The 23,067-nt window shown below is 37.9% G+C and overlaps 1 protein-coding gene across 2 annotated transcripts in view; it reads left to right on the top strand.

The window, feature by feature from the left end:
• Positions 1-6,455: 6,455 nt before the first annotated feature.
• AFG1L (AFG1 like ATPase) overlaps positions 6,456-23,067 on the top strand; it is a 66,215-nt gene continuing 49,603 nt past the window's right edge. For both annotated transcript variants that reach the window (XM_088053585.1, XM_014263384.2), the window contains exons 1-4: positions 6,456-6,544; positions 13,052-13,275; positions 21,991-22,042; positions 22,657-22,758. In XM_088053585.1, coding sequence (XP_087909711.1) covers positions 6,457-6,544; positions 13,052-13,275; positions 21,991-22,042; positions 22,657-22,758 — 466 coding nt within the window. In that variant the 5' untranslated portion in view covers position 6,456. The remainder of the gene's footprint in view (positions 6,545-13,051; positions 13,276-21,990; positions 22,043-22,656; positions 22,759-23,067) is intronic.

Here is a 23,067-nt window from a genome sequence, read left to right as displayed (position 1 = left end):
GGAATGAAAAGACTGTGTGGAAAATGCTGTATATGCAAGGTGTTATGCAAAAGGAATCAGCCCGCTGCAGACATACGCTGGTGGAGATGTCCACCAAAAGCTTTGTGTTGAAAACAAAATCTTAAGTCACTGATCCAAGCTGCAATCGAGGTGACGATGTTTTTTGTAGTAGCCTTAAACATCTAAAAACTTACTGCGATTTTAACAAATGATACACATTTAATAATAATATTACCAACGGGACCAGATTCTATGTCCTCATAGCTTGCAGAGCTAGAGTTCGTAAAGAATAGGAAAGGAAAATTGTGTTGACAGAGTAAGTTATTAAAATTACTTCAGAGAGCAAGAAAGAGAATGAGAGAAAGGGAGAAGCAGAACTGACAGGATTGTCCCCTTCTAAGATATATGGTCTTTATTTCTCTTTATCTGATTAAATACGTGGTGTGTTACGATAAAAGAAGCATTTCCCAAAGTAGTACAATGTTTACCTAGAACATAATTGTGAATTGAAATTATATCAATCTGCTATTATTTCTAATTTTTTTATCATCTCGGAGGACTTCAGACTTTTTAAATACCTGTTAAAAGTACCCCTCCAATAATTAAATGCATATATAATTTTCCTTCCATCTTGTGAAAGAGTTCTAGTGATGTTCCTTTACTATCCAGGTTGAATGAGACTGTGTGAAAACTAGTGATATTTTTTCCAGAATTCTGCGTAGGCAGTAGATAAAATGGCAGGCTGCCCACAAATCACATCTGAGAGACACAAAGTTAACATCCGACAAGTTTAGTTAACTGTTGTCTGTGTTAATAAAAAGGTAAACAGAAAGCAGAGCTGATCCCAAAGTTAAAAAATAGTTCATCCCCATAACCAGTATACCATGGGCAATTTGCTTGGTAACTTTCTGTGAATTTCCTTGTCATCACTCCTTAAGTGTGATTTCTCCCACTTAGTAGTGCACCTCCCTTTCTTTCCACTAATAGCTGCCGACTATTCACTTTATAATTATAAAGAGAAATAAGGCTGACAAGAGTTTTACAAAGCAGGAATGAAGGGGAGCTTTACCTGACTTATACTAGTTATTAGACTGGTCATGCAGCAAGGCAAGAGAAAACTCAGTAATTCTACTGAGATTACATATGCATCTGGAAAAGCTTTTCTTTGTTATACTACCTATGCTGCCACATCTAACTGCAAATGTGAAAAAGAAACAGAGCACTGGTGTTGTCTTAACTATAATAAGTTGTCTGTCTCCTGCCCAAGCCTGGTTTAATTATCTGTTCAAAGCAAAAAAAGTGTCCAGTACTGTACATTTGGGAAGTTCCTGAGACTGTGATGAATAAAGAATTTGTTCTCATGCTGGGTAGATACTAAGAGTGAGGCTTAAGTTGAATGCTTTTCTCACAGCATACCATCTCAGCACTACTATTCTGTCTGCTTTTCCTATCAGGGATGACTGGTGATGGAGAGCCTTGTGAAAGCTACAGGGAATGATTGTTTTAGAGCCCACTTGTCAACAGCATGGGTATATAAAGGGGTTGAAGTGATTTGATGAGGTGTCCCATCTCTGCTTTTCCCACTGAAGTCAAGTACAACTCCTCTGACCTGGGAGACAAAAGGGAAGATGCCCAGCTTCATGACTAATGCCCCACTTACATCATGTGAAAGCATAAATGCCACACTGGCTGATGAGGCAAGAAGAAGGAATGAAGGTAGGGGGAAACTGGAGTCCTGCGAGCCTCTTTGTTTCCTTCCAATCCTCAGAAAATGCATTTGTTTACTTTGAACTGCGTTCCATATTTTTTCTGTGATCATGAGACTAGAGTTACACTATATGTAGCTGTTTCTTCATGCTAGAAAGGTTCTCTTCTCAGTATGAAGGTGAGCATAAACTCAGAAAATAAAGTTTTAATTCTGTTTCTGACATGAATTTTGGGCCAAATTCCAAATCTGGAGGGAGAGAGGTCAGCTGTGTTTGTAGGTTCAAAGATTATATCAAACATTTAGAGTTGGACTCAATGCTCCTTCTGGGTCCCTTCCAAGTCAGCATATTCTGTGATATCAGTGAGAATCCTAGTTAACCTAAATTCTTTAACAATCAGATTCTCACTGATTTGTTATTACACCTTATTTATTCAACTATAAACACAGAGATTTTCTGGCATAATTCAAGTGGCAAATGCATACCAGAGTCTCACAGCACGGACCCATACAAGTAGTATTAATGGATGATTACTTCTGGAATTTTGTATAGTAATACTTCTCCAGTGTTTTTTTTTTCCCTTTGTTTCTTTCTTTGTTTTTTAAAAGAAAGAGTCACATTTAAAAGGAAAGGAAACCAAATCTCTCCATTATCCAGTTAGGACTCTGCAGCCTTTCTGACAAGTGTCCAGGTTAGCACATTTTAGACAGCATGGGCATATTTTGTCAGAACTTCTGGGGAATGCTGACTCAGGATAAGGCAAAACCCACAAGGCATTGAACTAATTGTGAAATGCCTTGTGTGGAAAAATGACTTCCTGATCCCTGCAGTAGCTGCCAGTGCTTTGAAACATGGTGTTTCAATGTCTGCACTGTGCTCCTGCTTGCAAGATAATTAATATTAAGCTTCTAAACATAATTTGTAATATCTACATTTATATATGCATTCATATACTGTGAACTCCTGAGAAATACTGTGTAGCTGAAATACTGCAGTAAATTTCTAACACATTGAGTTATTTGAGCTGACTGAGATGCAAACTGTAAACAGAGAGTGAAAAGAGCTGTAAGTCCATAATTTTGGGAACTTTTTTTTGTTTTGTTAACCTGAGGCTTTATAAGCAATGTAGACTTTTAACAGCACATTTGACTGTCTCAAAATAGATGAGGTTAATATCAAGCCTACCTCCGAGTGTTTTGATATAATCCCGAGAAAATGACTTTTCATGGAAGCTGTGTTGATGAAAACTACCCGCAAAATCCATTTTCCAAGAGTAGGCTGAATGGTCAGTTCTATATCAAAAATACCTTTGTGTTTGGGAACCAAAGGTATTTCCCATGGCGGGAATATATTGGAGCCTTGCAGTCAGGTAAACCCAGCCCTCCTGCAGAAACTCAGAATGGTTCTGGCAGAGACCCAAAGACTCTTGGACTCATCCATCCCCAAAGGGTTCAGCACATCCAAATTTCTAAAAGCAATGCAGTTATACCACTAGAAGCCAGAGGAGACATCTGGAGTGGTTTGATTTTACCCTTCATTCTTATTCCTGTTTTATTCCTGTTAGAGGCCACTTTTGGCTAGCTGGCAGAGTAATAATGCAGCAGGGTTGAACAAGTGCCAATTTAATTTCTAAACAGTTTCAATGCCACATTTTTGAAGTTGGGCAAAGGCAGAAGTGCAGGAAATGAAGGGTACAAATGTACCACAGAATGGATCTGTACCTGTTATAGGACATAAACCATGGTAATCTACAGAAATCTACTTGAAAGTCCTGTTTGTTTAGGTTAACACCAACACTTGCTTTTTTGAGGTGCTTACGGCCAAAGGACAATGAGTTCCTGTGCATGTTGGCCAGTGTACAAAAGATTCATAGCATTGCAGAGGGTTTATTAATTTAGGTAGAAGATGTCCAAATGGATCCAAATGAGAAGTTTTTCTATGTTGCCTTGCATAGGAAGGTTAAGAAAAAAACAGTAACAATTTAAATAAATCAGATGTTTTTGCTGAAGATTATACTGTCATTTTCTCCAATTATTCTTGACATTTCACCCATTCATATTGTGATCTGAGTTAATAATGGAAGAAAACTCAGCTCTTGTTGCCTTGTTTATTCTTTGTTCTCAAGGAGATAAGCTGTTTATAAAGATAACTTATTTGTTATTTAAATCATTTTTACAGAATTTGTTTGTTTCCTTGTTTGAGTTTCTAAATATATTGCAACAATTGTGATGCATCTTTGAGATGTCTATTCAATTCACTATGATTTGTACTGGAATTCATTCTAAATGGGCACAGGTGTTGATAGCTATAATATGCTGGAATGAGTCAAAACCAATAAATGCCCAATAGAGGAAAGATGAAAGAAAATGCACTGAAAACAGCTCTTTTAGGATGTGATAAATAGGCACTTTAATTCAGTACTTAATTAGGTATATCTCGCTGAAGATGTGTCTGGAGCAACTACGTATTTTAAACAGCTGAACATGTTAGAGTGTAACTTCAATCACTGCTAATATTTTCAAGATCATAAACATTATTTTTAGAATTAGCAATACTATTCAGGATATAATCAACTTTTGTTTGCAAGCTGTTCTATAGTTCTCTAAAGCAACATTTTCCAATACTTTTGTATAAAAAGAGTTCATTGATAGTCTATGAAAACTACTTGCTCATTTTCTCATGTTGCTAAATGCTAATGCTAAAATGAGATATAGGAATTCTGATGTTGCAAAATCAAAAGTCAGTTTAAGCACTTCCTTCGTGCTTTACCAGGAACAGACCCTTTGTAAACGATTTATTGTACAATGAACTCTGCAGGCAACATCTCCTGAAGCCCCATCCTGACATTTGGGTGCATTTCTGTCAGGAATGACAAGCCAGCCAATGAGCGAGTGTTATGATTAGTGATTCCTGAGTGCCAGCGCCCTTCCCTTGGAGTGCAGTCTTTTTGCATTGTGCCTTTCTGTCAAAAGAACTGTTGCAATGGAGGTGCTTGGATAAGGCAGTAAGGTACCTATCAAAGGAGGAAGGTGGTCAGCATTCTCCCGAGGAGTCCTCAGAAATCCTGTGTGGGTATTTGAACTGATACCAAAGATAAGATTTACTGTATGCTAAGCAGACACTGAGACTAAATTAGCCTCTAGAGTTTAAATTATCTCCAGAGAATTCTGCTTTTATGTTAACATATCTTGTTGTTGCATTTTAAATACATGTTCATAGGCATAAAAATTATACTGATAGACATAAAACTGATACTGCTGATGTGCAGATAGGTTGTAACTCTGGCCAGTGATATTTGTTCTTAATATTTTACGAATATCTATCCTTAGTATTTTATGGTCCATGTTTTTAGAGATAAAAGCAAATAGCACAAGATAGAAATGATCAACAAATGCAAATTCAGTTGCCAAAACTCCCTGATGACAGCTGTGGCACTCAACACAGTCATGGTGTAGCACAATACAAATTACAGGCTCATAGAATAGTTAGGGTTGGATGGGACCTCTGGAGAACATCTAGTCCATGGCAAGGTCATCTAGAGCAGGTGACACAGGAATGTGTCCAGGTGGGTTTCGAATGTCTCCAGAGAGGGAGAGCCCATGACCTTGCTGGGGAGCCTGTTCCAACGCTCTGGCACCCTCAGCATAAAGAAGCTCTTGTGTTGAGGTGGATGAGGAAGTTGGAAACTGGAGTGCATGGGTAGGGCAGTAAGGTGGTGTGTGCAGCTCTAGGTGGGTCTGGAATGTGGATCTGTACTGAGTGGCTGAAGTGGCTGTGTAGGGAGTGCAGCCCTGGGACAGGTAGGTGGGCTCCTCAGGGGCTCCCCTGCTGCCTGCAGCACAGTTTGGGGTGAAAATAGAGGGGGAAGGAGCCAGGGATCAGCAAAGGACCTGGGAGTGCTGTTTGACAGTGGCTCAACATGAGCCAGCTGTGCCCAGGTGGCCAAGAAGGACACTGCATCCTGGCCTGTATCAGCAACAGTGAGGCCAGCAGGACCAGGGCAGAGATTATCACCCTGTGCTCAGCACTGGTGATGCTGCACCTCAAATCCTGTGTTCAGCTCTGGGGTTCTCACTGTATGAAGGACAAGGGCTGGAATGAGTGCCATGGTTTAGTTGAGGTATTAGGGCATCAGTTGGACTCAATGATCTTGAAGGTCTCTTCCAACCTAGTGATTCTGTGATTCTGTGAGTCCAGAGAAGGGCAGTGAAGCTGGTGAAGGGCCTGGAGCACAAGTCCTGTGAGGAGCAGCTGAGTGATCTGGGGCTGTTTAGCCTGGAGAAAGGAGGCTCAGGGCCGACCTTATTGCTCTTAGTAAGTGTCTGAATAGAGGTTTTGGCCAGGTGGGAGTTGGCCTCTTCTCCCATGCAGCCAGTTATAGGATGAGAAGACAGCCTCAAGCTGTGCAAGGAGAGGTTTAGGTTGGACTCGAAGAGGAATTTCTCCACAGAAATGGTGATTAGATATTGAAATGTGCTGCCCAGGGAGGTTGTGGAGTCACCGTCCCTGGAGGTTTTTAAGAAAGACTGGATGTGGCACTTAGTGTCATGGTCTAGTCGACACTGTGGTGTTATGTCATAGGTTGGACTCCATGATCTCAGACGGTTTTTCCAATCTAATCGACCCTGTGATTCCGTGACCCAGGCAAGAGCCGTTCACCCAACACCGGCCGCGCACGGTCTCCCCCACAGCCCCGCGAGACTCCATTTCCCAGCGCGCCCCGCGCCCTCGCCGCCGCCGCGCCGGGAAGATGGCAGCCCTTGTGTCGCCCTTGGCTGCTGCGCGCTGCCTGCTGCGGGCTCTTGGGTGCCGTGCCCGCCTGCTCCCGCCGCACAGAGGTCAGTGCTGCCGCCGCCGCGGCTCTCCGGGGCTCCCTAGGCCCGGGCGGGCGACAGGCTGCCGGGGCAGCGCGCAGGAAGGGCACCGAGGAGCGGTCGCGGGAGCCGGTGCGTGCCTCCCCTCCCCGTCGTGCCGCGGGTCTGTCCCCGGCGGAGGGGAGGTGGGTGGCGATGCCGGGCGGGCCACGCGGCAGCCGCCGGGACACGCACAGGCCTCGCCGCTCTGCCATGACCTGCCGGTGTCCTCGCATTCCCCGGACTGGGCTTGTCCCGGCCCCGGAGGGGACCCGCCTGTCGGGGTGCCACCGGGAGTCGGCCCCGGTCCCCGTGGGGACCCGCGAAGGGGGCCCGTGGCTTCCCGAGTTGGTGATACCGCTTTCCCCCTGGGAAATAGGGCCTCGGTGCGCTCCCTGGTTAAAGCCTTGCGGTTGCAGCGGGCGCTCGGCGGGTGCGCCGGTGGCTGCCAGCGCTTCGGCCGCGCTTTGGCGTGTCTCAGGGACTGTTCTCCCTCAAGCACCCTCCGGTTTATAACGAAAGACACCTGTGCTCTGTCTTCACAGCCTTGCTTCGAAAGTCTCTTCAGTACAAAAATTTATGGGGTTTTGTTAACTTGAGGCTTAGGTTAGGAGCAGAGGTCTTTTTTCTTTGGTAAGGACTCTTCGCCCACTGCCACTCTGGCCAAAGTGTGATAAATCAGCTGGTGACTGGTGGGTCCCAGGTTTGATAAATGTTCACATCCATACATTATGTTGTGATTGTAGAATATTTATCCATCCTAAGAAAAATAGACAAGCGCTGCAGTTGCATGTTTGATACTGGTCTAACGCTTGGACTCTTACGTAGGTTGTTCTTTATAACCAGCATAGTAGCATTTAGAATAAGTTGTCAGACCAAATCCGGTGGCTTTAGGTAGTTTGTTACCTTCCATGTTAAAGTGAAGGTAGTCCTTGCATATGTTGTTTGAGGACATCAGACTGCAGGGATGGGCTGCCATCATGCAATTGATTTGTAATCTTGGTTTTATGGTCGTTGGTTTATAGTCTTTGCTTTCTTTTTGTGATTTGCTTTACACAGTTTTGTACCTTTTCCTTATTTAAGGAAAGACATGACAAGTATTGTCTGTGTAAAGTTCCAATTTCACTAATAACGCTTCTCTTGTCCTTCCCTACTTTCATCTACCAGTCAGTTTGTTAAACGGGGCGTTCATGGAAAAAATACAAGTAATCTTCTAGCAGAATAATGTATCAGGCATGTATGCAAAAAATAAAAATAATAATAATAAAAAAGTAGAATTCTAGTTCCAACTCATGTTTCTCTAGAAGATCAAATACTGTTTTGTATTTTGCCCAAATGAATGGTCTCCAGTTATTCATCTAAGGTCATATGAGACAAAAATGTGAATCCTTGTCCTTATGTCTTAGCTGCAAGCTGCTTCTGGTTTGAGCTGCTAATATCAGCAAGTGTGGGGCTTTTATGAATTTTGCATTATATTGGCTAAAATCTTCAATTCATGCAGACAACTTAGTGTGTGTATGCTCCCCCCCTCCCAATATGGTTGGTTGGATTTTGATTTTTTTAAGCTTTCTGTTAAGCACTGGAAAGGAAATACTTTTTTTTCAGATCACCTCCTCTTACATTTTTGTCATTAATCATAGTGCAATTTTGAAAGGAGCATTTGTTTATTAGACTATAAATGTATTTTTAGCTTTATGCCTAGCACATGTTCTCTTTCCCAGGAAGCTTACATGACAAGCCTTTTTTCTTCTGCAGGTTTATTCATATGCTTGGTTTTAATAAATGTGTTTAATTTATCCAAATCCTTGTACATCGTGGGGCAATTTACCTGTTTGAAACTGATTCTGCAATACTTGCATATATATCTAATGAAAGATGAGACAAGAGGACATTATTATTGTTTACAGGTACTAGCATGAAAAAAATCCTTTCTGATCTTTTGCTACCTTTGCTCATATTTTCATGCAGGAAAATAACCTTTGGAGCTACAAGATTGTATCATTGCCCTTCCTCCTCACTGTGGTGTCATCTAAGAAGGAAAGATTTTGCAGCAGTTCTGTTACCAGATAATTTTGATTTTAGGAAGGTCTCTCATACTGCCATCTGCCTGTTGATGGAAGTGCCCTCTGACTTCCAAGTCCTCTTTTTCTATTGTGGCAGTTGTGTTTCATAGGCAGTTTTAACAGCTTTACACTGAAAGTCTCAAGGTTTGAAGCCATTTGGATTCACTGTGACCCAAACTAATATTCTGAACTTGAGATTGGATTATTGAAAACAGGACAGTTTTTAAAAGTTGGTTTCTATTGTTTTTTTTTTTCTTTTTCCTCTATCCACACAAATTTCAGGGTTTGTGAAAAGCTCTCAAGGCAGATTGTGCTGACAGAGCAGTAATGAAACAGATGTGATCCTTGTACCTTGCATTAACATTGATTTAGTAGAAGCTATTCCAGCTTGTTGATCATGACTGTCAGCAAAGATGGCACTTGGGTGATTTCGAGGTACTTAATTTTGGTGCAGTTGTAACCTACATGAGTTTGGTTTAGGTGCAGTTCTCACACAACTATTGGTTGGAAATATTCTTTATTTTTAAGACAAACAGTAATTAACCATTACAGCAAAGAAGGAAGGGGAAGGTGTTAATTCTCTACCTCGTGCCTTGGTTACCCTTCTGTGCTCTCAGCCTCTTGGCTGCTGTCAGGATCTGTTTTGGTATGGCACAACTCAGCTTCCATATCAGTTTATCTCCTTGCGTGAATAATTCTAGTGCTTGCATCAGAAGTGACTGTTGCTTTCATAAGCTGTATCTTTGAAACCCACATGCCTTTTTCTGTGTCATCTCAGACATCACTTCTAAGTAGCAGTAGAAAAATTCAACAACACACTGATCAGTTTTCCAATTTGCTGCTTTTTTCCAGAGCAGAAAGTCCCTGGAGTTAAGAATACTTTTTTATTTTTATGTAAACATTAATTATCTTTGCAGTAGTAAATTAATGTCAGTTTACCTAATATGTCTTAAGTCCCCCACTTGAAAGAAATTTTTTTATAATTCCAGATTGGCATTTTTCAAAATAAGTTTTATTTGCCTTGGTGAGATTTTCCCCTCCAATTTCTTTCTTTTTTTGGGATGTATCACCCCAAAAAGTGAACCAGAAGACCAGTAGGTCTTCACTGAAGCTGTGTCAGTGATCCTTATATGTGTAAGAAGAAAGGCAAATGAAAAGACCTGATTATATAGTATGAAATAAAGTGAGATTATACTTATGTATGTTTTTGGAACAGAAGTTTAGGAAAAAAGTTGCACATTGGTGTCAAATCTAAAGAAGGGAACGTCAGGGTAATGTGGTAACATCAAGCACTGTCCTGCACCCTGAAGGTGGGAAAGGTAGATTATGGATAACCATATGTCTAGTTTTACACTGTTCTGTGTAAAGCTAAGTGAACAGTGAATTGATGTGCTTTTCTATAGTTGTGTCTAAAACACTACATAGGTGCAGAGGACGCTTTTTCTCTGTGTGTCACTTAAAGACTTTAGAAGGGAACTAATAAAAATTGAGTTACAATTTCTGTAATACAAAGATTAGATAATGAAACAGTAAGGAATAAATGAAAACCCATATTTTGCAATGTGGAGAAGAGGGCTGTAGGACTACAGTTAGTGCACTGAATCATTGGTGATTCCTATAGTTGAGTGATAGATACTGCAATCTGTTCCACAGAATGCAGGTGAGAAATGGAAAGTGCACATGTTTTTCTGCCTCTTAGAATATTTTATCACTTGGATAGCTACCTTCTGTTGACTTATCTCTAAAACCCCCACATGCTGTTTGGTAGCTTCTGCCTTTTCTTTGCAGCTACAGGTGTGAGTTTATCATTTAACCAGTTACTGGGTGTCTCCTGGTAGTGTACTTTAGTGTACTCTCATCATATTTAAATCCCAGTGTTCAATATTATTTTAGGAGAACAGTGAGTGATTGGTGCCAGGATACCCTATGTGCCCATTTGAGCATAGTCTCCATGTTTGTCACGTGTTAATGACAGAGTATTTTCATCCTACTCACAGGATGGTTAGCTGTGAGTACATGTAATCTGAGACAAACCCCATGCTTCTGAGCAGTCCTACTGGTGTGCTTTGTCCCTGGCCAGGAAGGTCATGAACCACAAACCCTTTCTTACCCCTAAATCAGTTTCTTTTGTTTTTTTTTTTCCTTTGATCCTGTTGTAAGCAGTAGGAAATCAAGAATTAATAGGTATAACGGGATGCACTGGAGTGCTTGGGACCATCGACTTCTATGTTTTGCAAAGGCACAGATAGTTCAGAGGTATGGATCACAGGACTGAGGTTGACTCTTTTTGGGAGTGGAATAGTGGAAAACAAAATGAAAAAATTTTGAGAGATCATCTGAGCAATCTGTTCCAGTGGAAGTTGTCCCTGCCCATGGCAGGACTGTTGAATCTAGATGATAGTTCATCTCCCTTCCAACCTGTGTCATTCTGTAATTATGTGATCTTTGCCATTTCCCCTTCCCTTCAGAGGGAGGTCAGGTTTTGCTGACCTGTTCCTGACAGATTTTCATCAAACTTATTTTTAAAATTCACCCCGCATCGTCTTAAGTTTTACAGCTTGAAGACTATTAATCCATTTCACTACCTTAATTACAGTTATTATCTGTATAAATACCATTTCCTTTCATTTTCTTAGTACCCTATATGTATCTGGAGACAGCTATGTGTTTTTCTTCTCTACAGGTTTTACTTACATTTTGCAATTACAGACTTTGAACTCAACTTTCTTTATGTGATCTCTTTAGATAGGGATGAGCTAATTACTCTTAATTCAAAACAGCAACTCAGTTCCTCCAGGAACAAGAGAATTTGCTTCAATTATTGGCTGCAGATATAAACAGTAACTGCCTTTTTGTGGAGAAACTGTTACTTGCAATAAGTAAATATAATTTGATCATTTTCTAATATTCTGTCTTTCTTACACCTACTTAAAACTCTTTTTGTCACTTTTATGGCATCTTTGTGGGTTGTGACTCATATTTTAAAAAATAGTCCTTTAAATCTCCATTTACTCTCCCATTTGGTTCATACTTCTCATAACATAAGATGTGAAAATTGAAAAGTGTCTTCCAGGGCAGACTATACCAGTTTTGAATAGAACAGGGCTTTTTTTCCCCTGTGTGTATTTGTATTGGAGTACTTGTGTTTATTTTATTTTGGTTGATTTTTTTCCTCTGATAGTGTTATGATATTGTCTCGCTGTCACTTTGTGATCCAGCGAGGCTGTTGGATCCTTTTCTGCAGAGGTACTCTTCAGCTGGTAATTTCCCATCTCCTGAGTTACTTATTTCCTCTAAGTAACATGCTTTGTTCATGTTGAATTGCATCCTATTTGTATTAGATTATTTGTTCAGTTTGTCAGAATTCACTTGATTTCCAGAGTGTCTGCAGCCCCCTCCTGATTTTCTGTTATTTGCATTCCCAACCCGTGTACCTTATTTTGCCATATATGGCATGGATGGAAATTGACCAAGATGAGATCCTAAGCCCTCAATGAAACTCTACTGCAGATATATACCTAGTTTAACTGTAGTAATTATTTATTACCTATCCTTTTTCCAGCTCTTTTATACCTGCTTAAAAGTACTTTCACTTGCAGTTTTCTTTCCTACTTCATAGATGGCAATGCTATGTGTCAAAAGAGTTACTGCAATTAACATGCTTTTCCTTTACCCATTAAGAAATCATGTTTTTATTATTATACTTAACTTGTTAAATGACACTGGAAGCAAAGAAGATATTTAACAGCTTTCCAGTATATGCTATGGTTTCTGATATTAATGATTTGGCAAGCCTTCTTTGTAATCTTGTGCATTCTTTCCTTTTCTAGTTATGTCTTGTTTTATGTCTAGCAATTCTGAATTTTATTTATTTTTTTTTAAATGTCTTATTTCTGACAGTATTCGTACCCAGGCTTGTCCCTGTCTCTTCTAGGTAGAAGATAATGCCAGCAGATCAGGCTGTGGCATTGTAGGGCTTCACAACTGCTGCCTTGCTTAATGTGGTGTGTGAGTCTTTCAACTCCCTTACAGAACTCCTGGTTTGGTCTCTTGTTTGTTGACTTTTAAGTATTTTCTGAAGTTTCACCTAAAGGATTATCTATTTAAAGAAATGCACTTGGAATTTTTAAATTATTTTACCCCAATTTGGATAAAAAAAAGTCAAGACTTCCCTTGCAACAGTTCATCCAAATCTTACCAACTCTCTTGCTGGACTTAGAATGTGTGCTTGTTAATAAAATAAAGGAATGTCAAAACATACTGCTAGAGTAAAGTTAGAAATTGAGTTTATGAAAAATGAAGAGGTAACCAGTGGTTATATAGGTAAGTTGTGTATATATGTCTTTGTGTTAACTGTAAGAATATGTGTTTTTTATAAGGAGTTGCTTTTAAAAACTTCTCTGTTAATTTGCTACTTTTATTTTTACAGCCTACACAGCTCAGGCAGATCAGAAGACAGGCCCTGGTACTCCTACAGATGCTCACACCAGAGCCTTACTGGTTTGCAATGGACCTTTAGAACATTATGACTTTTTGATTAAGCAGGAAGAGCTGAAGAATGATGAGCAACAAAGAAGAGTTGTGGAGCGCCTGCAGAAATTGCATGAGAGCCTTAAAGGCTACAGCATTGATTCAAAAAATATTCTTTCAAAGGTGAGGTTTATAATGATAAAAATAATTTTTGCATTTATATTTGGTCATAAGAATGTGCTTAAAATGCATAAATTTCTGTCAAGAGAATCTTATTTTTGCAAATGCATCTTTCCAGATAGATAATTTTTCGTGTTTTAATTGCTCTTCTTTCTTTTTTTGGTTTGTAAAATCCAGTGCCACTGGATGTAACCAAATTAAATATTATTGAAATAATTCTGTAAGAAAATTTGATATGGTTTTAGTTATGTCCACTGCCTACTTTTCCAAAAACTTCATTTGGCTATGGGAGAGAGGGGCATAAACAAGGTTTTAATTCTCGAGCCCTGGTATTATACTCGTGTGTTCGGATTACATAAACTGAATACTGCTGTTTTATGTTCAAACGAATATTCCACAAATAATTCAGTGTTATAATATGTATCAGACATGACTTTTAAAAACAATTCTTCTCTATGTTGCTGCTTTCCAGGTGAAGTAAGGAAAAAGGGCCTAGGTATAATCTGCACCCTTGTGTTTTTGTGGGCATCAGTTTCTTTTCAAAGGATTTATGAAAGTTTAGACATATCCCTGTTGCAAATTGCCTTAACAATCATAGTGCTGTTAGGCTGCTGTTGCATCTCTGTAACTTTTCCCTGAAGCTTTTGACACAATGTTTTCCAGACTGTCTTTGACAGTATTTTCAGCATTTCTTGTTTTCATTCTCAGCTTGCTGCTCTGGTGGCCTTGCACCTGCAAATATTGATAGCACTGTTATGGCACATTCTCATGGGAAGCAACTAGAACTGGTGTGGGAATTCCCTCTTCAGCTTTCCTTGCCTCTTATTTTGTAGATCTGAGTTTATATCCCAGAAAACCAAATGTTGCATCCAGCAAAGCAAATAGACATTTAATTCCTTGCTAAATATTGGACAGTCGTAGATGTGCACAAAAGTTGAATGCCTGGTGAATGTGCTTCATTTGCACATGATGAACATAAGCCAGTCAGCACAGTTGTAAGCTTTGGTCAGAGGAAACAACAAGATTGTGGTGTTTCACTCAGTCTGATGATGAAAGTACAGTGCTGGGGAAAAAGCATGGCAAAATATACATTGCTGTCTCATCTGCACTTTCCCTGCCTGTACAGTAGTGACCTCCCTGTCCCTGGGAGGAGGGAAACTGTCAGTGTTTTCCCCAGCTAGACTGAATGCTTTTCTCTTGTTTCTTCTCCTTCTCTTGCACCACTTTTGGGTTTTTTTTTTTTCATCAGAGGTAACCTTAACGTTTATGGTCAATAAATGTCCTTTGCAGTCCTTGCTAACAAATCTCCATGTCAGCCTTTTTAAGCATTTATTACGCAACACTCCTCATCTCATGGGCATAAATCTAAATATGCTACTCTATTAGACTTGTTGCCTGACCTTAACAGATTGTTCTCTTACCTGGCACAAATACTGACTTTTGTTTGCAGGGCAAGACTAAATGATGCAGCATGAAATAAGGAGTTCCAAAGCCTAGAGGCCTCAAGTGCCATTAAATGGCATGCTGTCCTCTGGCCTTCAGGCACCAAATAATAATAAGTGAACAATTCTAACTGTGGTGGGTATTAGCTTTAAGGCGTGATAAAGCAGAGAAGAGAACAAGTATTACACCTGTACATAGAGCTGTTTCAAATAGGCAAGAGTAGCAGGGTGCAGGGCATTGGGACACGTACCTGTCTATTGGTCTGCTTGCAACATCCACTGAATGCCTTAAACACAGATGTGGAGCTGGAGATCATGTATTTGCTAGTCATGTGCTTGACTGGAAATGCCATAAATGTTCTCCTGATGGAAGGAAGCAGACTAAGCACCTAGGAAAGAGCTTTCTATTAAGAAGAAACATGAATGAGAAATAATTCCATGAAGTAAAAGTCTAGTACTCTGGAAGAAAACTCACAAATACACAAAGCAAAGTCCTAAGGCAAAACTGTTCCTTAAAGACAATAAGTATGTCTTTGGAAGTTCTGTTCTGGAAGCAGTTGACCCCATCATCCTCATGGGTCCCTTTCAAGTCAGTTTTAAACAGGGTGTTTGGCCATGCGAGCCCCTGAAATCCCTGCCAATCCAAATCGTGCAATGATTCTAACTTTGATGTGGAAATTTGAGACAAACAATGGTTTGGGGTATATTTTTGCCTTCTCTGGCAGTTGGATCAGGTCATCACATTACTTACCTTTTTACTTTAGGGATTTCTTGTACGTAAAATTACTAAAAACATACAAGCAGTGTAAAAATTATAAACAGCCTGAAAACAGTATATTTATTTTAAAACACTTACTCATGTTGTCTGTGGGTGTATGCCTGTGGATTCATGTTGTCTTGATGGTTTTGTAGGCTAACTCCTGAGTCTAAACCAATCTCCTGATTCAGTTTGTGCAAGTAGCAAGTAAAAAATAGAAACTTCCTTTTTTCAAAATCCTTGTTTCTCATCTTCGGTATCAAGAGCAGTATGGCAGAACTAATTTGCATAGTATGATCTCATGGTTATTAGATAGTTTGTTTGCACTGCACTTGTGTCTCCCCAGTTTGGGGGTCTTTGATGAAGGCTTCCAAGGTCTTCTTTGCATCCGAACTTTTCAATTTTGTCTTCGGAGCATGTTATGGTGTTCCTTGATCTGACCAGTCTCAACCGGCCTAAATTCTTTGTTTTGTGTGGCTAATTGGCTTAACACTTGCCAATTTTTCATTAGTACTTTACTTACCTATCTCTGAAGCTATCCACCTGGCAAGTTTTTTCTTCTTTTTTTTGTCTATTCAGCTTTAATCAACTAGTTAACCATATACTAGCCATTGCATTATATAAAAAACTTATATCAGGCTATGTAAGTATAAAAAGTTCTGATTCAGGTTATATAGGTATCAGGTTATATAGATATATAAAAAGTCACGATATAGGTTATATTGATATCAGGTTATATAGATATAACACAAGCTATATAAGCACCTTGTAACTTTGATCTAAGTTATGTAAGCATCAGACATAAATACCAGACTTCTATTAATTTTCAGATTTTAGAAAAAAATGTTATGATGAAGGCCTTGGCCTTACTGTGAAACCTGAGAATCAGTAGGCTAGAGCATTTTGATCTTTTCTGGCAAGACGTTTTGGACATTTAGATACTAAGTTCTAAAAGCACTGCCCTGGAGAATAATTTTGAGAGCTGACTTGTGTTAACTGGAGTGCCCCAAACCATTATTAGTTGTTAGAGCAGGTGTCATGGCTTTGTAGATCAGACATTATGTGGGTTTGTTATTTACTGATTCTTTGATTGGGAAGTGTGAATAGGGAAGAAAGCTTGTATTGCAGAGAACAAATACCAACCTTATTCTGTTTAGGAAATACCATGTTGCTATGTCCCTATGTAATGGAGCTAATTGCACTAAAGCCAGACTGACACTTTCTTACTTAAATGACATTTTTTAGTTGAGAATGTGTTTTTCACTACTTCCTTTAAAGCATTCCACTTCTTCATTTAACATTACTTTAATTTTCAATCAGCTTTCTAAAAAAATTGTTGTAAGGCTCAGTGATGGAACTAATGAGTCAGTGAGGAGCAACTGAAGAACTATTTGCTACAGAGGTAAGTGTTGTTACAGTTTGAGGTTTTTCTTCTAGAGTTTGGTATTTCTGTGGAATCTTAAGACTGGTAACCAGGTTAAGCACTACAGTGCCATGCCATACATCAAAACCCCAGAAAAGGAGGAGAGCAGTGACTTTTGCATAAATCTGTCAAAGTCTGCTAGCTTGTGTAATTAAATCATGACTCAGGGAGAAGAAATCACAACAGCTTTGTTCCTCTTCTGCTATCTTTGAGGAAGCAATTTGCCAGTTCAAACAGAGCTTCATATGAGATAAAATGAAGCCAAACAGATGATAGTTTAAATTCTAGTGCAGGCCAGGTTTTGCTTCAGCAAAGTTGTAATCAACATCTTAATGAAGGTTTTGCCAGAATAAGTCACACATGTGACTAGGTAGCTGGTAAAATCATATGCTTATCATATGTTTGCATCTGTTGAGGAGTTTCTTCAAAAATAAGCAAAAGGAAGCAAAATACTTTGTTTTCTATTATGGACTTCCAGTGTAGTGATGCTGCTGCAGACTTGGTTCAGTTAGAGCTAAGGTTTTTGATGCCAAGAAGAGCTGGTGCTGAGTACTACTGTTTGGAGTTGGCCTGAGTTGAATAGGATTTGTGCAGGTTTATGGGTGGAATTCGTTTGTATGACCAGTAGAAGGTTTCTCCAGGGACTATGAATGGTACAGGTAAATCCTGTGTTTGTGAACAGCTTGTTGTTATTCTCCTCTCATGGAGGCCAGTTACTTTGTAACTTTGAATAATGTCATGTTTTTGTGATAAAACCATTGGATTTCCTTTCTGTTTTGTACTCAGTGAGTTTTAATAGATGTAAATGAAACAAATTGATGTATTTTAAATTAATTAAGGATATCTTTTGAAAAAATAAAATACTTTTTCAGTTATACTTAGTATTTTGTAGGTTGACTTCTCGCTTTTTCAGGAAGTTTCTAACAACTTGAATAGCCCACTTTTAGTATGAAATCTCCTGTATTGAGAAGAAATTAATCTACTGGCAGAAAATATTTTTTATTTTCAAAATAAAAAAATAGTGGTGCTTGGCATTTCAAGTGTGCTCATTTTTCCTGGCTCTGTCGTTGAAGGGAATGGAGTTGAGAGGTTGCAGTGAAGAAAAAGGGGTGGTAGAAGAGAAGCCTCTCTCTACCAGCCTCTTCTGTATTCCGATATTCCTTAATTTATTGCCTGTTTTTTCTGTGATGGAATTGCAGAAGGCTCTTCCAAAATAGCAGAAACTATTCCAGAAATAGAAACTTCTTGCACTTCTGAACCATTACAAGAATGATCTGACTTGGTTTTAGCTTTGTTCTTATTTTGTCACTTTTTCTCTAAATAGTTTTATTCTCCAAAATATAGTAAAAGTAGGATTAGGGAGCAAATATTTATAACAGATACAATAGAGGCCTTTCAGTTTTTTTAAACTAGAGCACTTGTGTTACCTCACAGGCCAAACCTTTCTGAAATGAGTAGTCTGGGACACACAGATGTAGCAGACAGCAGTCCTTCTCTTCATGGTAATAGAACTCTGTTTTGTTATGATGTAGGTTTTTTGGGGCATCAACTTAGAATGAATCTCAGGGGGAAAAACAATTAGTCTTGCTGCCAACCAAGCAGGCTTCTGTTTTTCAAAATTACTCCTCAAATTTGAACAAGGACTTCTATCTTCAACTTGGTGAAAGCATGGCCTTATGTGTTGAGATATTTTGAGATCCTCTGAATAGAAGTTCAAGGCCATAAGAGTTTGCATAGACATTTCGGATCTCCAGCTTTTCAAAATAATACCAATTGGGACATCTTAAGAGTTGTTGAGTTGCTGTACTAATGACTTGAAATAAGCTCAATTATAAGTGAGGTCATGTTTTGAAAAGAGCTATGAACAATAGTAAACACCATTCAAGACCTTGAAAATATCTTCAGTTACAACAGCAGCCAAAAAGGAGGCCTGAAAGAATGGGAGAAAGAAGCAGTTTTGTTAGCATTTAAAATAAAATCTGCTGTTGGGAGACTTGTCTCGTGAATTTTGCATATTTTAATTAACCGTCTTAGTACTGACATGCATTTGCACTTAAAAGTTTTTCCAATCAGGATGTAAATACTCCTAGGAAATGAGTTGCTTGCTTCTGGTGTCTGAGCATGGGAAGATGTTGCATATTACTAAAGATATTCTCTCCTTCAAACTCAAATTTTGTGTATGACTTAGTATCTTTGAGTTAGTACCTTTTAAATACTATCTTTAAGATCCTTAAATCTTACCATTATTGCCAGAGAAAACATTGTCACCAAATTTAATATTGTTATCCTAAGACCCCATATGTACCTCAGGATAATATGGAAATAAGCAAGGAGAAGTAATTAATTTAGTTTGTCTTACTACATTTCCTACTTTTCTGCCTTTCATGCCTGAAATAAAGTAGATTTTCCTTATTTTAGGGTGACTGGAGGATCTTCTACATTAGATCTCCTTCCTTCTTGCAGAGTGTGTTTTCATGGGACCAAGATCAGTCTTCTGTTTTCATTGTCCCCACACACTGACTGACTGCTTGCTGTGATTTAAATTGAATCAAGAGTGTTGATGGGATTTTATCAGCAATCCTAGTGGAAGTTTCCCTTTTTCTTAGACAAGTTCCAGAATTCAGAAGATGCATTAGAATAATTTTAAGAAAAAAAAAAAATCCATTTTGTGATCCTGCAAAATAGCTTGAGACTGGAAGGATGTCTGAGTTTTCAGTATTAAAAATAATCTACTGATAGTTTTACTTTTTTGAAATAAAAGGTATATTAAGAAAAAATAAAATATATGTTAAGAAAAAAACCAAACCAAAACAACCAAAGAATATAGAAACAAATTCTTAGAGTTATACAATATCTGACAGGAGTGAGGAAGTCATTATCCTAAAGCTGTCAATAGTGTGATGTTTAGAAGTATATGTAAAATATTTCCTAAAATTTCTTTAATTGCTGAAAGAGCACAAGAGATTTTCTGACATTTGATTTGTTTTTAGAGGTGATCAGCTTCAGCAAATCTGTTTGGATCTGCCACAGTGTCCATAATTTTTAGCAATCAGATATTGTTCAAAAATTGCTGTCTTCAAAGGGAAACTAATTACATTTTTTAAATCAACTTTTATGGAACCCAAGCTGTTATATTTATTTCCTTTAATAAAAAAAAAAAAAGTTCCTTTTTCTGTAACATGTTAGTTATCTGGAAATAAGTATGCCTAAAAAGACAAATATTAAGATAGTTAAATGTAATTATTAAAAGTTTTAGAATGAAAGTACGGGTATAAAAATGTAGGCATTATTTTTTGTTCTGGTTGTATAACCTTTGCAAAAAGAGCTATAGCTGTACTCTACGCATTGATTTGTTTTCCTAGCTTTGTGTCACTTCTTGTGACTGCAGATCACATTAATACAGCCTTCCTGTGTAATAAATTGAATGTGATAGTCTTTTATAGTGTCAAAATGATTGTTGGTAATCTAAAACTAAACCCAAAGAAATTATTTTGAAAAGATCTCATTTGGATTTTTGTCTCTCCTTTTGTTTCTCCTTTTCTTTTTTCTTTTGTTTTGAATTTTGTTTCTCCTTTTCTCTTGTAACTTTGAGCATCAGTAGTTTTATTGAGCACAAGCTCTTAAAAAGTACACGCTGAAAAATATTCAACAATTAAATTGTCTTACAATGCTTTCAAAGCACTAGCAAATAGTTACAGCCTTGTCAATTAATGGAATAGTTTCCAAACATCTGAAACCCTTTCCAGCCACAGATTGATGATACAAATTTTTGATTACCCTATTAATAGAGATCTGAATTAAATCTAAAAGGGGCTCTTGTGTAAGAGCCATGCTTGCATATTTTTTGAGTGAGCTGGTACTATAGACCCGAGATATTACCTTTCTACTTTTTGGTCATTCATTTTCTTTCATATTTAATTAGTGTTTTGTACCAACTCCTCTATTTCTTTACCATTGCACTGTATTTTGAAAAAGTGCTTTAGATTCAAGTTGTTTAGCAATTACCCAGCTCCAAATGAGACCACAGGATTGCAATTTTAATTTTCCTCTATGTGGGCTCAGCCCATAGAGCTCTGAAAGTGGAGCACTTTAAAATAAGTGAATATTCTTTTGCAGTGTTTTTTGTGGATGTCAATTCAGTTTCATGGATTTGATTGAATTTTGTGAAGCTCTCCAGTTTTTTAGAAACTGTTTCTTTATTGAATTATACTTGGAAGTGGCTGTGCAGACTACTGGGGGAAAGGGAAAGAGGACTATTTCAAATTGAACATCTTAGCAGTACTGGAAGTTTTTCCATAAAATATATACTTGAGTAAAATAGATATCAGGTGTCATAATATATAATAATATTAAGAAATTTAAAATTTTTAATCAGTGTTCATTCCTGATGGAAGTAACTCACTTGAAAAAATGGTTAATAAAAGGCATACTTTGAAAGTATATTTTTTATATTTGTATATATTTATACATATACAAACACATGCATGTGTATATAGATACATGTTTTTACTGTGACTCCATTGTTTTTAATCATGTTTAAACCAGAGATGGCTTTGTGTTTAATATCCAAAGCTGAGAGAAATAGGATGTACAATGTTCATGGGCTTTGCAGTACTGGTTTTCTGTAAGTCCTAATAGTTTATCTCTTTCGCAGATCTGCTCTAATAGGTATTTAATGCATATATCTATTAATAGTACCATATTGTGTAACTTTATATCCTTTTTTCCTAGGACTGTTTCATCAAATGGCTTAATGAGGGAAAGGATTGTTTTGATGATAGTGGATTTAGAAATATTGAATCATTTTGTGTGTTCTGATAAAAAGGCACATGTGCTGGGGATGGGGATGTTTTCACAATGATCTAAAAAAACCCCAAAACCCAAGCCCTGAATGTGTGTTTTGCTTCTTATACAGAATTTTCAGGATGATAACATTACTCTATGAATCCCCAGATAATGATTTAGTCAAGGTTACACTTTGCTACCTAGTGCTACTGTTGTGGTTAAGTGTAGCTACTTTCTTACTTTATCACAGCCATGTGCTTGCTTTTGTTTTATCCCATATCGACATTTACTTTTTTTCTCTTGACTTGAAGGTCTTTGCCAAAACCAAACCCCCAAAAGGTCTTTATGTCTATGGAGATGTTGGTAAGTTTTGTTTGCTTCCAGTGGATTTTTTTCAAAATTCACATCTATTCAAATTCTGAAGTGTTTAAAAGCTTTGTGTTTATGTAACTTTATTGGTTTAATGAATTAAACATTGGTTTAATGTTACAGGATGTAACATTATGATGTTATTTAATATAGTTACACTCTGGATCTAGTGCACATGTTCACAATGGCTGAAGCTGATTGGACCACATTACTATGTGTAGTGGTTTCCAGCATTACCCATTCACTAGAATTTAAGAATGCAATTTAAGGATTTGGGAAGTAATTGTGGGAGACAATTCATGTATTCTAATTGCAACAGTGCAGCATGAAAACATAAATTAAATACTAACATGTTTCATGGATGTATGGCAAGTAATTTGTGCAACTTTTGGGCCATCTCTGTATTTTGAAACAGAAAAATAAAAATGTAGTTGTTCCAAGTTTTTGAACACAAAACATAACTATTCCTCACAGTAGTCTGGTCTTGTACTTACCCTGTGGAAAATGGTTGTTTCATTAGGGCCAAACTAACAGTCATTACTGTAGTCAGTACATACTTCTCTTAAATTAGCTATCTGTTGAGTTTTTTTTATTGTTCTTATTTGAAGGCACAGGAAAGACAATGGTGATGGACATGTTCTATTCTCACTTAGAAGTAGAAAGGAAAAAGAGAGTCCATTTTCATGGCTTCATGTTGGATGTACACCAGAGTAAGTGCAGGCACAGGTATTGACAAGAATTTTGTAAAATACAGTATCTATTAAAAAGTCTGTCTCGTATTCATATTAATCACTGTAATTTTATTTAAATATTTAAGCATAAAGAAAAATTTAAAAAATAGGAGAAAAGTTAAAGCATTTTAGCATTGTTTATCGTGCCAGCATAGCTATTAATTGCATATTATTTCTCAAGTATCTTTTCTGAAAGAAAAATATACATACCTCACTGTATATATAGCTCAAGTGTATTGGTTAGAATAGAATCCTTAACTAAATGTTTTCCAGGTACCAATTAGCTTA

The sequence above is a fragment of the Pseudopodoces humilis genome, chromosome 3 (genome assembly GCF_049639895.1).
Source record: "Pseudopodoces humilis isolate 2021_Gansu_Grassland_sample_001 chromosome 3, ASM4963989v1, whole genome shotgun sequence".
Lineage (NCBI taxonomy): Eukaryota > Metazoa > Chordata > Aves > Passeriformes > Paridae > Pseudopodoces > Pseudopodoces humilis.
Note: the sequence above shows the minus strand (reverse complement) of the source record. Positions and strands in the feature narration are given on the sequence as shown.